Source organism: Hippocampus zosterae, chromosome 11 (genome assembly GCF_025434085.1).
Source record: "Hippocampus zosterae strain Florida chromosome 11, ASM2543408v3, whole genome shotgun sequence".
NCBI lineage: Eukaryota > Metazoa > Chordata > Actinopteri > Syngnathiformes > Syngnathidae > Hippocampus > Hippocampus zosterae.
The window spans coordinates 12,398,824-12,416,479 of NC_067461.1; the positions used below are offsets into that span (position 1 = coordinate 12,398,824).

The 17,656-nt window shown below is 40.8% G+C and overlaps 1 protein-coding gene across 1 annotated transcript; it reads left to right on the forward strand.

The window, feature by feature from the left end:
- The first annotated feature begins 10 nt into the window (after window positions 1-10).
- On the forward strand, window positions 11-13,391 carry LOC127609990 (fibulin-7). Its single transcript, XM_052079630.1, has 8 exons — window positions 11-895; window positions 1,615-1,780; window positions 3,375-3,551; window positions 6,251-6,376; window positions 6,444-6,581; window positions 7,592-7,729; window positions 8,091-8,229; window positions 11,118-13,391. Exons 1-8 carry the CDS (start codon window positions 821-823, stop codon window positions 11,488-11,490), a joined length of 1,332 nt encoding a protein of 443 aa, XP_051935590.1. The 5' UTR covers window positions 11-820; the 3' UTR covers window positions 11,491-13,391.
- The last annotated feature ends 4,265 nt before the right edge of the window (window positions 13,392-17,656 follow it).

Sequence of the window (17,656 nt, forward strand, 5' to 3'; positions counted from 1 at the left end):
AGTTAACTCCACTTCCCTCCCCCTCACATTTCCATGCGTATGCGGTGATACATTTCGCGTGATATTGTAGAATTCGTTCATGCGGAAAATCTGTATTTTGTCTGTTAATTCCACACCCGACGTTTGCTTTGAATTTTTTAAATGTTTTAATCACGTTTAGGAAAGTGAATGATAAGTGTAGACGCGCCCTGTATTAACAGTATGCTGTAGAATGAATTCGGCTTCATGAACTCGCGTATTCTACTTTGACCACTAAGTGTCGCTGTATCCCTTCAAACAATTCGAAAGGGATCGCACACATCAGTTGTTTGGTTTGGAAGCCCCCAACTAGAAGCAAAATAAGAATAACATTGAAAAGAATTAACATTTGGCTTGTTCAATAACTTTCAATAATAATTATAATAATTACAAAAGAATTCAAACCGATTGGCTGAGGCTATAATTAAAAATATTGCCATTACACACACGCACACACACACACAACAATATTAATTACGATTCCAAAACGTATACTATGTGATTTACAGAACACTTGGCGTAATTAACCGAACATATGATGCCATTTTCATGCTGTAAGGCTAGAAAGTGGAGATTGTAGCCTACATTAGTGGGAGGGATTCTTGCTGCAGCAGGAGACGTGTGGAATTTAGAGACCAAACTTTCCAGGAGTACCGAAACATCTTAGACACCTGATGAGCATCCCACTAAAACATTCCGAGTCCAACTGAAGGACGCTTGTTAGAATTATTATTAAATTGACTGTGAGGTGCCACAGCGTTTTTCATAAAAGAGGAACAAATTAGTGACTGGACGTGGAGCTATGGGGCTGTCTTTTTGTTGCAGGTGTTTACTTTTGCTGTGTTTAACAGCTGCTCATAGCCGTGCTGCCGTTCAGGTAAGAATATTTATCAGTTGTCTAAAATGAACTTTGGAATTGGAAGTATTGGTTTCGAGCATATTTTCTAATTTTTTTTGTGGCAATATCATATTCACAAAAATCATATCACGCGGTAGTGAGAGAGGCAAAATGAGTTTTGCTGCAGCATCTGGGTGGACGATTGAGAATCCTCATTCCTTGTCAGCTGGAGGCACTCGCAACTACACAAGAAAAACTTTGTGCATTTGACTTTTAATGTCTACGAGGTAGTTGCTGTTATTGTAAGCCCCCCTCCTTACAAATAGGAGAACAGGAATTCAAAGTATGCCTCCCCTGAGAAATTGCTTCAATGAGCATGTGATTATTAAACCTTGCAGAAAGGATTAAATGCTATTTTGTACTGACTTGGCATCTACATTTGCTCTAGTAATTGATTGTAGCATCCGTTCAACTTTGATTTTGGCCATTCAGAATCACCCAAAAAGCTTACTGTCCTGTTGCCATGCAAAATATACAAAGGAACAGCATTTGGACCCACGTCCTAGAGACATCTGCCAGACAGATTTTGTCTTGTTGTGTTTGGGTTGCACTTAGAAAATAGGTTGGAGCTGGATATTTTCTATCTGATTGAAAATATTGAATTAAGTTGAATACAAAATATTAGAGAGACGATGACAAACAGAATCCACATTTCCTCCAATAAGATGATTAGTTTTTTAATGTCAATGTTGGATCAGCAAACCTGCATGGATAAACATCAAGTGGTTGGAGTGCTGCGACAGATGGAGAAGTTTCTAAAAGGCCAAGAGCTTCGATTCACAGAAGGTTTCAGGATCATGAAGTCAAAACTGGCAACACTGCAGAATTCTGTCTCCAAGTTGCCTCAAGCGGACCAGTCAGCTGGTGAGTAATAAACTGTCACATCATCATCAAAACATTTATAATTGTATTTTACTAGGGTGTAGGACTGTACCATAGACAACGGATATTTTGGTTCTCTACATGAAAAGGGCAGCATATGCTAAGTATGTGGGTAAACTAATACAGGTAACCCTGTAAAAGGTTCACAAAGGGTTTGTACCTCTTTCTAGAGAAATGTTTAGGGCCCACTCAAAACCCCAACATCAATTTGACATGAATGGGCATGCCTAAATGCTATGAGAAATGTTTTTTTAAACATTTCAAACCCTAACCAAATTCAAATTAATTAATTCCAATGTTTATCCATTGTCACAAGCTGATGAGCAACAACAGGACTGCTAACAGAGAGTAACGAGTTTAAAAAAGCAGTCAGTATTGCCAACCTGGGGTTTTGCCGCAATATTTAGTGATTATTCCGACCGCTGTCCTATTTTCTTTTCCAAAGTGTCTAGCAAGTTTAATTTCAGTTATGAAAGAGACAACATGAGCTGAATAATTTTCACATTATTTTTTTTGTAAATCCCGTTGAGACGCGCAATTATATGAAAATTTGGCCTACATATAAAGCAGAGAGGAGGTTTAGGATCTATGGTTCACGGACCCACAGGGCTCCAGGGACCCCAGTTTAGGAACCATTATAAATCTTGGAATCGTGTAAATGCAAATGGGATTATCAACATTTTTATCAACAATTTATAAACACTTTATCAGGAACCCTTGTAACTATGCGGCCATTTGGTTAGAGTCATCACATGTGCAAATAGTGTAACAGACATCCTGTGTTGTTGTACGGTTAAAAGACATCATACTACTGCATATGCAAATCTGCCAAATGATACAAAGTAATATTACGTATCTAGGACTCGTTCTTAATTCTTCTAGATAGGACCACAGATATCTGTTCTTGCGGGATTATTCATTCAAGAAATTCAAGGTCATCCGAAACTCTTCAAATGAGGAAGTGGAATTGTGGGATTGTTGTGTTACTTGGCTGGTTTGTTAGTGAAAATCCAATCCATAACTCTGCATAGCTTTTAACTGGATGCCAAAATATGAAAAGGCAAATCGGTGAAATAAGATGTTGTTTGGATTCGGTCATTCACAATTTGAAATCTAAAAACAAACAAACAAACAAGAACATTATGCCTTCCCTCCCTTGTTTCTGTGCGCACATTTTTCACATGTGGCGTGGTTCTGTCATGAAGCTTATCCTGTTCATCTGGAAAACATTGTACTGCAAAATTGTTCTCAAGACACAAAAGAACAGAACTCTGAGTTGTTATTAAAGACTTTAGCACAAGCTTCATCGGTGCAGGAAGCTTAAATGTACCATAAAAGTCGAAATTTTAGTGCATTTATAACGTTATGTAATATTAACCATGTATATTGTGCAGGCATTCAACTTTCCAGTCTGCTGTTAATGATGCGTTTTAGACTGCTCGGTGACACGTGTATATCCCCAGGCATCGAATGCCAGAGGATGTTTGCAGGCTTGTTGTTCTCCAATTTATTCAGCCTTCTTCTTCTTTTTTTTCTTTTTCTCCTCCTTCCTCCTGCTTCTTCTTCTTTTTCCAAGCCCCTGCCACCTGTCAGCCCCTGGAAGAACTGGAGCACGGCACAAAGTTTGGATCCAAATACATAGCCGGACATGAGGTGCATTTTGCTTGCTCGCAGGGCTATCACCTCATGGGCTCAGCCACACGTGTGTGCCAAGACAATGGAACCTGGAGCGGAGTGGACGCCGTGTGTAAAGGTGAGCCCGGATGGCACTTAACCTGTTACTGCCTCAAATGAGAGGCGTATGAATGTAGGAGATTGAAATGCAGTTCCAATTGAAAGTTCTATTTGATTCCAGTTCTGAACTTAATTCAATTCCAAGTTAAATCCAATTATATTCTAAATTCAATTTAGTTCACTTATTCAACCATCCAATTTCTTCACATTCAGCCAGCATGGAAGTCATACAGGTGGATCACTACACTATTGGGGACCCTCGTTTTACAGTCACAGTTTTTATTCACTTTCTTTATACTTTATTACAAATTCCAGCTCCAATTCCAGTTTTGTTTCAAATCCGTTTGAAATTCTACTTTATTTGTCCACAGGGGACTAAATAAAGTTTTGTTTTTCTGCATTCATAAAAAATCCAGAATGCAGAGAAAGGTAGCCTTCACAATGCTTGGACATCTTTGACATTCTGCCAGAAGGCCTATAGTTAAATCTGGCATGGCAGCTAATGACAGAGAGCACAACAAACCACTTTTCTTTCATTCCACTGTGAATGGATTCCACAGACAGCTTTGTGCCTCTATGTTGGGTAACTGTTAAGACCCTCTCTCCATTTTCTCCTCTCACTATCTCACTCATGTTTCTTAACAGTGGTATCCCGTTAGATGAGATTTGGACATGAAATGATATCCCAACTATGGTCTGATAGCGCCGAAGTATGCTAAGTATGCTTTTCATATCCCCATCAGCCTGCAATGGCAGCACTTCACAAAAAGCCCACATTTTTCAACATGAGTTTATTGACATTCACTCATGGAGCAGCAATAGAAGGCATGACCCTACAACAGTATTACACTATCTCTATTCATGTTTTTTTTAAATATCTGGCATTAGTATGATAATTTTTGCCATGCTGAACGCTATTAACATAGTCTGGGGGGGGCGCTTTCAAATTAGTTTAAAAATATAATCTTCATTTCTCACTTTTGAACACTCTCAGAATGTGCAGAGCTAGTGTCAGTGATGAATACAATATCTTGATTTGCTCCACGCAGAAACGTTTTCAAGCTAGTATAGAAAAAAGAAGGATTATATTTACACTCGTGTTACTTTGTCAAAAGTGAGGTAGAGGACCCATTGTGTTTTTTGAATGAACACTTTTTTTTAATGACTATTAAGTGTGAAAACAATGCTTGAGTGACAGCACTCATGCAGCCGTTACTTCACTTTCACTGTGTTCCGTGCTTTAAACTGCAAAGATCAACAGATGATGAAGTACAGAAAAGAAAATATGAAAATAATTTATGACGAGGCTACATAACGAGTAAAATACACTAAAGTCAACAGACATTTACAGACTGCCCACATCCCTCTTGCAAGGAATATTTTATCGAGAGTGCCCTGTTATTGTCTGGCAACCAGTTTATTATGTATCCCGCCTCTCGCTCAAAGTTAGCTGGGATTGGCTCCGGCGCACCCGCAATTCTACTGAGGATATGCGGTACAGAGAATGTATTTCATAGGGATGTGTGCAATTTGGTTCTTTCTAGCTCAGGTCTATATGCATGTTTATTCCCCCTTTCTACAGCCTTATTATTATCTAGTCATTTTCTTGTCTGCGGTGCTCCAATTGATGTAGTTTGTGCACATTTAAGCGGAAAGAATCATGTATCAGGAGAATTCACCAAAATGGACGAGTCCATTTGTAGGCAGTGTATAGAGAGACAGTTTAAATCTCAATGCCCAGAAAACTTTAAAAGTAACAGTGTAAGGGTATAGTCAATGTTTCCATCATATCATACTTTGAAGTTTGCTTTTTCGTTCTGGAATATCTGTATTGGATTCGACACTACAAGTGATGGAAACTAAGGACTTTGTTCTTCCGTTTCCTTTTGCTTGCTCCACCACAGCTGTCCAACCAAATTGTTTTTGGATTCTGTTTCCAGATGACTTAAAATGCATCACACCATATTTTTATAATTAAATTTTTGTTCAATTGCCCGTATTCCATTTTGAACTGTTATATTTTCCTTTAAAGGCCAAATCAAGTGAAAACATTTCTTTACCATGCTATGTTCTATGCTTCCCCACTTGTCGAAACGCGATATTCTGATCGCCAGCACGTGGCAGTACAAGGCAAAATGGCAGCCCCCTGTGATGGATTATGAGTGGATTTTTCTCCTTAATTCATATTCCACAAACACAATTTTAATTTTTAATTAAGATAAGTTTTTTTACTTCATCCTACTCCCTTGAACATAATAACTGTGTTGAATGAAGACTGATTTCTTTCTTTTACTTTTTTATCTACCTTATTTTCTGTCAAATTATTACTGTATATGTTTTATGTTCAATAAACAAACCAAACCAAACCAATACTGTAAAGAAAATAAATGCCTTGACTCTTCCTTTAAAATGTTGCAAGTGGAGTCACCGACTGTGTCGCTGTTGACACGCTTGACTTCAGTGCAGCTAGGAATTGTGGGTTCAGCTCCCACTTAGTGAAAATGTGAATGTGAGTATAAATAGTTTCTGTCTTTTTCACAAGGCTTCAGATCCCATTAACCCTAGTAGGACACGCATGATAGAAAATGGATTGCTGTATCAAAATCGCAAGTTGCAAACAAACTCACAGGAATTTTTGCTGCTGGGAGAATGTTTATTATCCATCAGGGTAGAAGGATACTTTATATTTGTGCTACCCTCTGTCCCCTCTGACTTCAGACGTCAGTGAATGTGCAAGTAACCCCTGCCAAAATGGAGGTACCTGCGTGGAAGGGGTCAATCAGTACAAATGCACCTGCTCACAGAACTGGAGTGGCTCTCACTGCCAGCACCACACTCAGACAGGTATGTTGCACTAAATAAATCACACCGCTCTTTTTTCGACCGAATTATGCTGTATTCTTTATTGCAGCTCCTCCCGAGTGGAGTGTAATGAATGACCCAGCCTTCAGCCGAAAACCTCGCTGTGCCCAAGTGAAACAGGCCCGGCACTGCAGCTGCGATGCAGGTTTCCACATGAGTGGCACCTCCGATAACAGCATCTGCCAAGGTGAGCTTCTTTTAAATGTAATGTATTACTTCATTACTGTCAAGATTTTGCTGACAAGACAAGGTCAGCATATGCAGTAGCAAGCGGTTCCTGCAGCTTGACATTTGGAGCCATTTCACTTGCTGACTTGTAAACGGTGCAAGAAAACATCCACTAAATGACTGAATCTTCGACTACTAATCAGTGGAGGCCAGTTTGGAACAAAACAAAATAATCCTATCGAGAGGTCACAAGCTGATTAGCATCCATTTAGGTCACAGTTCAGGTCCTTTTAGGATGTACAGTAATTCTGTGAGTGGGAAGGAACATGCAATCACAGTGGCATTGACATGAATTGTAAACAATGCAAAAAACGATTCGACGATGCTTTGTGAGCATCAACATACAGCGCTTTGGTAAACTTCTAGTCCATTGCTTTGACGTAATCTTTGTAGGCTACTGCTCATACTTTCTGTAGGGGCATATTTGCATAGTTTCTGGGGCTCGCTATGATACAATGGAGTGGAGTATATGATACTAGAGTGTCCTTAATTAATTTGAATTCCTATGATTCTGAATAAGGGACTTAGAGTGGAGTGAAGGTTAACACGTTTGTCTCACAGGCAGCTCCCTCCCACATTTCTAACAGCAGGTTCGTTGAGCTTAGTAAAAGACTCTAAATTGTCCATAGATATGGTCTAGCTCCCACATGACCCTAATGAGGACAAGTGCTATAGAAAATGGATGGATTGGGGAGTATTAGAAACTGAGTCATTTTATAGTGGTTGAACAGTTGAAACACATTAACAGAGTTTAAACAACGTAAAATTTGCACTGGGAAGAGACTAAGATATTAACAGCAAATTTTACTCCAAATAGGCAACCCTGCAGACGGAAACGGTCTTCCCATAATTTTGTTCCAGAACGTGATTTTAATATGGTGAATTTCCTCCATCCCAAACATTCCTGCCGTCCTATGTACGGCAGCCACGCATGGTCCTGAGATGCTTGGGTTTTCCTGTTTTGCACAGATGTCAACGAGTGTGAAGTCTACCGTCTGGACCAGGGAGGGACGTTATGCATCCATGAATGTGTCAACGTCCCGGGTTCATACCACTGCTCCTGTCCCAGTGGCTACAAGTTGCTCCCAGATGGGCGGAGCTGTGAGGGTGAGTGACAGGAGGGCGCAAGGGACAAAGGCTCATTCACGAGGCTTTAACAGCTGCGGATCTGACTGGGTGTGTACTGTGTGGGACCAAAGGGGGTAACCTGTGATTGACCACGGTGCAAAGGTCCCAAACTCCTGCATTCTCCACATGACCAATTTTTTTAAGCACAAAGTTTGTCCCTGGAATGAATGACCTCACCATTTCCCAGCAGAAAGGATCTTTAGGACATGAAGCATTTATGCGAGACTGACCCGAAAAACCAAATAAACAACTGGAGCTCAGCACCCGGTGCTCAGACTGTGGACGGTCTGGCTGCCGGCCCCGCACTCTACTTTCATGCCTCTGCTGTTTTGTCTTCCAGATGTGGACGAATGTTTAAACCAGCAGCACAACTGTAGCCGAGGAACAACGTGTATCAACACTGGGGGAGGCTTTCAGTGCGTCAACCCAGACTGTCCCCGTTCCCATGGCAACGTCACCTACGTCAAAACATCTCCCCTGTACGTGTACCTTTTTTACTTTTTCTTGCTGTTTTATCGTCCATGTTCCAGCAGCAGTCAACGGGCTCTTCATGTCGTGTTAGATGAGAATGGAAGAGTGGGCTCCTGGGGGGACACTTTGATTAATAGCAGGAAAAAGGAGAGTAAAATGTCAAGATTGCATTCAGATTTATTTATAACCCTCAAAACATGTCCAAGTTCCCCCGTGTAAATCGTGTCTGAATGTGGAGATGAGTTCAAGAAGAAGGTATGGACTTTATTCTTATTGGCATATTTTCTGTTACTTTTGGTCAACACAACCTGGACTAGATATAACGAAACCTACATGCCAGGATGGATCTAACGTGTAGAATGCAATGAAATTAACAACAGAGTGCTGAGATACTGAATGTAATTGTGTGTGCAACTTTTCTACTCAGCATGATAGTTTTCATCGTCTGAGAGCCAAGCAAAACGGCCCCTAATCAAGCAACACAATGTCTATCGATTATTATTTTTTTGCCCATTTCATCAAGTCAGGGACAAGGCTTAAATAAGGTCATCAGAATACTAGAAACACTATTACTGTATACTGTAACATTTTGTTAAATGAATAAAACAATTATCATGGTAGGGGCCCCACTTTAAAACGTCTTGAATGGGATATCATGACCTTGTGCAAGTGTACAGAAAGTTGTGACTGGTGAGTGTATTTCATCATTATTAAGCTTGGAGCGCAACTCAAAGGAGGAAGACGAGATCATTGTACGCGCACACACAGAAGCCACATGAGAAGCCCCAAACTACAAAAATAAGATTTGCGGTTCAAGCTGTATAATAGTGAAGCAAACCATATGTGACAAGAGCATGCATACTCAGCAGAACAGCATTTCCAAACATTATTTTCTCTTCAATGCCGTCCAATTGCTGAGAAACATTACAACGTCTCTGTCAAGCCAAGCTGCCTGGACTAAAGGACTGAAACATAGCACTGTATGCTCTTACTGAACCAGCAGTGTGGTCGAACACCGATGCCAGCACAGGAGATGACTGAAGCTTTTGGCAGACCCTAACACGGACAAAGCAAAGCATTGCGTAGCTCTATAAGCCCAATAAGATGCTACATTCCAAACCATACAGCCCCACCAGACACAGAGATTCTACCTTTGCAAAATAATAAGGCAACGTTTGGATCGACTCTATCGGCGATATAGTGATTCAAAGATTTGTATATTATTCCGTGTAATCGTAGTTTGCAGTGGCGGACAACGGCGCTTCAAGATATCTCTCAGTATGAGGCACGTTTTTGAGACAGCTCTCATCGTGGAGCTCATCAGACGCAGCTGTGCCTAATGAAGTGTCCAGCCACTGATCATTTGCAGCATGTTGGACGTCATTGTTGATTCTTCCTCACCGCATGATCATTTTCCACTCATTCCAAGTGATGCCAACTGAATGAAGCAATCATCTTAACAGGAAATTGAAAATGCCACACATTTCACATAATTTGCCAGAATTTATTGCTGCTACTTGGAGTGTAGCCACGTCACAATTATAACTTTCCTTTTAAACCCCACGTATACACACACACACACACACACGAACACAAAGAAACGCCTGTTTTTCTGGTGTCTTTCAGTCGAAACAAAACAACAACCAGCCTTTAATTTGATAGGGACGTCATGGAACCGATTTCAGAAATTGAAAGAAACGTTTTTTTACACATTAATACACGGTTACTTTTTTCAAAAGTGCTGACAACATACATAAAGAAACTTTTCACAGCTTACGGAAATCTTTCATGATCTTCTAAGTAAGTGCTTGTATGTACAGTATGTGTGGCCTCTCCTCAAGGCTTAAAACTGAGTTTTGAACTCACTGGCTGTGTACGCTCCCACATGGGTATATTATTTATGTAACACTCATCAAGTACATCGCTGTACTATCAACGGCACAGTGACCTGTCCATCAAAACGACTGTGTTGTACCAGGAAACCTATACAAAGTCTATACTGTTCCCCCACTACTTCGCGGCTCGGTTGGTGCGGCTTCGTTCTGCCACTTTATCTGTTGTGAGGAAATGATCCAGCCATCCATTTTCTGACCCGCTTTATCCTCACAAGGGTGGCAGGGGGTGCTGGAGCCTATCCCGGCTGTCTTCGGGCAGTAGGCGGGGGACACCCTGAACCGGTTGCCAGCCAATCGCAGAGCACACAGAGACAAACAACCATCCGCGCTCACACTCACACCTAGAGACAATTTGGAGTTTTCAATCAGCCTGCTATACATGTTTTTGGAATGTGGGAGGAAACCGCAGTACCCGGAGAAAACCCACACAGACCCGGGGAGAACATGCAAGCTCCACACATGAAGGCCGGAGCCGGGATCGACCTCATGACCTCTGCATTGTGAGGCTGATGCACTAACCGCTCGAGAACCGTGTGGAAATTAGTTATACAAAAATCGAGACCACGAACATTAGAGCTTGTCGTTTCCAAATTCTCCATTCCTGCATCGTGGGATATACTCCGAGCGCACCGCTACACTCAGACTGTTCGGAAAACCCAGAATGTTGTTAAACTATGCCGTTCGGTTATTCAGAATGCCTCAAAACATGGAGTGGTTAAATTATTCAGCAGAATTATATTTCTTTGTTGTTTTTTTGTATTGCTATATGTTTCGGACTTTGTTTATATAGTCTGATAAAGTAAAAAAAAAGTGATATAAAATACAATGTAATGATAAAGTGTATTTGTAAGAATTTTTAGGGACAAATGATACTGTTAATAGCTGTGGCAGAGTGTTGGGGGTGGGGGGGTGGGGCATGGCATATTTTATTTTTCCTTGGTGGGGTTTAACCGAAAATAATTGAGTACTGCTCTAAGGTGATGTGTTTCTATCTCGTGTAGTCAGTGTGAAAGGAATCCCTGCCCCATGGAAAGCCGCTCCTGCCACCTCGCTCCAAAGACCGTCTCTTTCCACTACCTCTCCCTCCCGTCCAACGTACAGACGCCCGCTACCCTTTTCCGTATGGCCACCGCTGGAGCCCCCGGGCGCGCAGGGCCCGACAGCCTGCGCTTTGGCATTGTGGGAGGAAACATGCGGGGTATCTTTGTCATGCAGCGCTCAGACAGACAAACCGGCGAGCTGATCCTGGTCCAGCAACTGCGCGGGCCGCAGGAGATCACCGTGGATGTGGACATGTCGGAATATGCCGACCGCACTTTTCAGGCAAAGCATGTGGCCAGAGTCCACGTTCTGGTGTCACCCTACAACTTCTGAGGATGATGGGGATGGGGAGGATTAACTGATGGTTTGACCACCTTGAGTCCATTGCAGCCAGTCCGCAGGTCAGAGCGTGCTTCACTTTAAGATTTTTCTAGTGAAAGCAAGCGAACGTGTGTGAAGATATATTATTAATGTTATAAATTACAGTACACATGAGGCAGCACGAGAATGTCACTCAGTGACAGAGCACAGAACCTCCACAAGAGCCAAATAAGCCTAAAAGGAATCAACATCAAATTGTAAACCCTCAAAGATCTATCTCCATTGTCTTGCATGGACTGCTTTCTCAAGAGCACGTCCTGAATTTGAATGCATCAAATTTGATGTTGGAGTTGCAACGAGACAGCAATTTTCCAGTTGATTTTTCAAAACGTTCTGGACACATTCCCGTGGAAGAAAGATTTTAGAAAATATTCATTTGGACGAGCAAGACACTTTCCATGCCTATCATTGCAAATTGGGAATCAACTGGAAAATTTGGGAACTTATTCTTTCAAACGCTAACACATGACGGAATATATTAGCTTGCATAAAACAGAATCCTTGTGTAATGGGAATCGGATTCCTATTACACTTGTGCCTCCAAGATAATCACTTTTCAGGAAATCCCCAAAACGACATGTTTTCTCAACCAGCGTCAAAGAGCTCAAGCTATTTTCTCTCTCTCTCTCTCTCTCTCTCTCTCTCTCTCTCTCTCTCTCTCTCTCTCTCTCTCTCTCTCTCTCTCTCTCTCTCTCTCTCTCTCTCTCTCTCTCTCTCTCTCTCTCTCTCTCTCTCTCTCTCTCTCTATATATATATATATATATATATATATATATATATATATATATATATATATATATATATTTCTATATATATATTGCGCGTCGTCCCGCACGCGGTCTGTCCTTTCGTCTGTCCCTTTTCAAAACGTACCTACTTCACCCCGCCGCTGCGCGCCGCCACTGCGCCGCTCAGGCAGTGGCTCACTACGATCGCGCGGGCATCTTAGCGAAAAAATGTTGTCTACCCACAAGCATTGCAATAAAATTGTTAGTTATTTAGTAGAGCTAAACATCTCTTTATTTTCGCGATAAGCAATGAAGATGAACAAAAAGTTGAACCAAGCAACAACACTTTTGTGGGCCGAAGGCCCACCTTACCAGCCTTCCGCAGGAACTAGCTGATGAGCCGCCCGGAGGGCGGCGAACCAGCTAGTATATATATAAGAGAGAGAGAGAGACCATTTGCGCTCACACTCACACCTAGGGACAATTGACAGTTTTCAATTAACCCGCCATGCATGTTTTTGGTCGCAGGGAGAACATGCAAACTCTACACAAGAAGCCTACAGCCAGGTTTAAACAAACCCCCTAATTACTTTTAAGTATTTCTTTTTCAAAAATAACAGTTTTTGTTCGAATGCACTGTCCCAAAATTTTATATATATATATATACACACACACACACGCACACGCAAGTGCCCTCTGTTCCTCCCAAATGTTGACTTTATTGCTTTTAATTCCCAGTTATTTCCCTAGAAAATATCCAATTCCTTCATCAAAGCGCACCGTTGTGGAGAATAACATGAGTGTTGCGACACAAGATTCCATCCACCTTGTTTTAAGAATGATTAACAACTAGACACACGGGCATCTGTAGTATTATTGTATATTTTGGATATTTTATTCCTGTTTCTTGTATTATCTTCCAACATATACTGTATATTTAGGTACACTATTCATTCTTGCTAAGAGTATTTTGCTCTTTTAAAGAGTGGATGATCTGCAGTAGCAAGGCGTTTCATATTCTGTTCCACCCTTCATACATAGTACATGTATCTTGAATGTAATAACAACTGGAGAAGTTGAAACATTGTGTCTACATAAATGAAATAAACTCAGTGTAACATCTCAGCTTTTGTTAGTTATCTCACTCACTGCTGAACAGTGTGCCAGGGCTTGGTTTCAAGTTCGAGTTAGGCGGTGAAACCAAAGCAGAGGCCATTTATAAATCCTGGATAGTGATCAGATGTTCTCTGAATGCATGACAAGAGAGTATTCAGCACACTTTCAAAGCAATTTGGAACTACTCCGAGACACGGGAAGTGTCAAATATCTTAAAACACATCTCATTGTGCCTTTTTTTTTCTTTTTCAGTAAGACAGTAACAAGTTGTCTTCCTTCCCCCGTCCTCTCACATCTCCATCCTGGATGTGACATTTACACTCAAATGAAATTATATTTTTCCAGAGGGGGGCAGGGGGTTCATGCTCTTTATTTGGTTATTTGGACCACTTATTCCAAAAGATGGGCTGCCGTCTTGCATGATGTCATGTGAGACTTTGGAAAAGGTTGCTCGACATGAGCTCAGTTCAGTGAGCACAGCATCAACTCTGGGCGTGTGTTTAGCTTTTTCTTTGGCAGTTTCTTTTTTTCATCTCCGAAAGATCAACCACTATAAACAAGGGCTGTTAAGAGTAGGAGAAAGTCAGAAGAGAAGAAAAAGACTCACAGCAAGTTTTAAAAAGTGTAGCGTAACCAAACACGACTTCTTATTGAAGTTAAGGCAGTTTTAATTTCAACATTTTACAAGGGGAAACTTCCTTCTAAACTTGTGATGAGTAAGAATGTAGGAAAAAGTGCATAATGTAAATTTAGCGCACAAAATAGCTTCATAATTTGTCATTAAATGTGAACTTTGTTTTGTTGTTTGTTGTTCTAGAGCAGCGGTTCGCAACTGTTGTCAGTCTCTGACTCACAGATTCCTAGAGTTGAAAAGTCAAGAGCCATTGTTAGAAACAATAACACCTTTTTTTAAATGTTAAAAATAGCCATTGAACATACATGTACAGTGTATTTATATTTCTAAATGCACTTTCAAAAGATTTTATCATACCACCAAAAGCTTAATGCTAGCTTTGATGTCCATTAGCCAAAGTCTGAGCTGCACTGTATTTGTTTACAGAGTAGCTAGTGACTTAAGCACAAGTGAGTATCATTTCTTGACGCTTACCTAATATTGCATGTTCTATGAGGGAAATTGGCACATCTCAGTACTGTTCTGAAAAGATCTAAATATAAAAACTTTTTGATTTTTTTTTGTTTCTAGCTGTCCACGACCCACCGAAAATAAGTGAATGTGACTGTAAAGGGTTGTCTATCTATGTATCTTGTATACAGTGCATACAAAAAACCTCTACACTCCCGTTAGACTGCCAGGCAAATAAATAAATGAATTGGTCTCAATTTGGACCAAAAAAACCCCCAAAAATTGGTACAAATGTCAACACCTTCATCACTGGGAATCTAGCTTTAGTTCAGAATTACCGGTAACCAATCACATTCAAATCATGACAAATGGGAGTCAACACGAACCTGCCGCCATTTAAAATGTCTGTGATTAACCGCCCCAAATAAAGTTAGCTGCTCATTTTGTAGTCACAATTTGAGCGCAAGCCATGATCCAGAGAGAGCTTCCACAGCATCAGACGGATTTTGTTGTTGAAAGATATCAATCAGGAAAAGGGTCCAAAAGAACTTCCAAAGTATCAAATGTACTATGGATCTTAGTGGACGCAGTCATCATCAAGCAGAGAAAACATGGCACGACAGTGACATCACCAAGAACTGGATGTTCCTCCAAAATTGATGAATAGGCGAGAGGAAAACCATCCATGACGCTGCCAAATGGCCGAAAGCATTGAAAGAGCTGCAAGAATCCATGACAAGTACTGGCGGTTGAGTACATTTGACAACAATCTCTCATCTTCTTCTTATAATTATGGGGTAGGGCGGCAAGATGGAAGGTTTATCTTAAAATAAAAGCATCCAGGCACAACAAAAGCTTGGTTGAAATCTCACCCGAGGGCAATCTATTACGGACTGATGGGAAGAAAATGGTTACATTTTTTGGGGCTATAAATCCACAGTATATGTTGGGCACAAACAACAGTACTCATCACTAAAGAAGACCGCACCTACATTGCCACATGTGGTGGCAGCGTCATGCTTTGTGACTGTTTTTCTTTTCAGCTGGAACTGGGGATTTTAAATACTAGTCAGTGTTTGGACGCAACCACCAGGATTCAGCGAGAAGGTGAAAAATGTCAGGAAAAGCCTACTAGAACAGCTAAACCTTATTTTGAGTTATTCAGACGCCCATTACATGGTGGCAGGTGTGTGTTAACTTCCTTTGGATTCGTCTGAATGTGACTGATGATGAACGGGTTAATTATTTTTTACACTTGTATGACCACTAAGAATGATAAAGTATTTCTACCATATAGCATTTGCAGCTAATAAAGGATGTATGAGAGTGGCTATTTTCATTTTTCAAAACTTCTACCAAATTCGAAGGCCAAACAGCATCCCATAACGACTTCTGGGAACTTCTAATGCAGCGTGTTATACCGGAGACAAATTCCTTGTGTGTTACTTGGCCAATAAAGATGATTCTGATTCTGAGATGATTCTGATTCTGATTCAAAGGTTCTACTCTACACTCGTTATGGTGTGTTAGTTTTCAAGGCTTGTCCTCAAGGCACATGTTGCATCCATTCCGAATGGGAGGAAGGATGTTGCCAGAGACATTTGGAGAATGTCAGGCTTGCTAATGCAGGCCATTTGCTAGTGTGTGTGTGTGTGCGTGCGTGTGTGTGTGTGTGTGTGTGTGTGTGTGTGTGTGAGAGAGTGAGAGAGAGAGAGAGGTGGTGAAAAGACAAGGCCTTGAGGCAAAGCCAGGTTCCAGTGTGTTTTGGCCTGCGGGTCTCAAATCTGCGGTGGCTTGAGTACAGAGGACAACGAGATAAGTAAGAAGCTACTAAATGCCAAGTTGATGTAGTTAACACATTTGGGGATTACTGCAACTCACTGAACATGTTCTATTGTTTAAATGTTTTTTATTTTTTATTTTGCTGAGAACCAATTCTTATTTTTGCTCACAAAGAGTAAACAAATTGGAACTTGGCTTTTTTTTAAAATTTCAGTCAGTAAATCAGAAACTCGATAAAAGATGTGAACACATCCATCAACATGTTAATAGTAGCGTCCTGTCACGGTCTGGTCACAGTGGCCTCAGGCATTTTGTTCATGCTCAATGTCACTTCTAAAACAGTTCAAATCCTGATTTATAACTTAGGAAATAGTTGGCCCTTACAAAAACCAAGTTGAGGAACTCACCATGAGGTTTTCCCATTTTACTACCACTCGTGCCATGTGCCATCTCTGCCCAGTCAGCAGAGGCATCAGGCCTGGATTCGGCATGAAGCTGGCACAACTGCCTTGAGTCGGCACTGGCATAATGCATGTGGGCCGAACACGGCCCAGGAGTGGCAAAGGAGGCACTGGCGTGACTCTGGCAAACCAGATGAGGGCCAGTTGTGGAGTGAAGTATTTGGGCCAGAAATCAATTTACAACTCCGTTCCGTACATGGCCAGCCAGTATTGAGCCACCCTTAAATTACAGTTTCAGATTTATTTTTTCAACCGACACCTTGTTTTACAATTGGTCACCGAGGCGGAATTCCATTCATCACACACACACACACACACACACACACACACACACGCACGCACACACACACACACACACACACACACACACACGAGGTTTGATCAGACCAGGATCAAGATCAGGATCACAATGATCAGGATAATTTAAAAATGAAAAAAAAATGCATAAAAGACGGAATTAATATTTTTTAAAAGATACAATTCATTGAGTATCCGCTAAGGGACACTGTTTTGACCAGAGAAGAAGACAACAGCAGCCTCAGTCGTCACTGAGACAGACCCATGACAGCAGACGCTATCAATAGCACTCTCACATTTACACATTTAATAGCACTCTCCTTAATTTGTAAGGTGTAGGCAGGGATTACATTTAGATTTTATATGCACGTGTAAATGGTTTAAAACTTCCTTTCTTGATAAATCTTGTTTAATCATAAAGTGCATTACTATATTTTTCAATACCAATTACTTGTTAAAGTTTGTACAATCAATGTGATCAGTTGCAATGCATATATGTAAATGATAAAAAAAATTATTACAGGATTGTTGAAGGAAATGTAAGGTGCTTCATGAAATGTTTTGTAAAAGATACATTCATTAAATTTCAACATTTTCCAAATGTTCTTGTGCTTCTTTATACCAAAACAAAGGAAAGACATATTGTTTTG

What these genes read in the sequence shown, in the direction of transcription:
- LOC127609990 (XM_052079630.1), top strand. Translation starts at nt 821, where the DNA reads ATGGGGCTGTCTTTTTGTTGCAGGTGTTTACTTTTGCTGTGTTTAACA. An exon ending in ATAGCCGTGCTGCCGTTCAG is followed by an intron (nt 896 to 1,614) that starts GTAAGAATATTT and finishes ATGTTGGATCAG; the next exon opens with CAAACCTGCATGGATAAACA. An exon ending in CCAGCACCACACTCAGACAG is followed by an intron (nt 6,377 to 6,443) that starts GTATGTTGCACT and finishes TCTTTATTGCAG; the next exon opens with CTCCTCCCGAGTGGAGTGTA.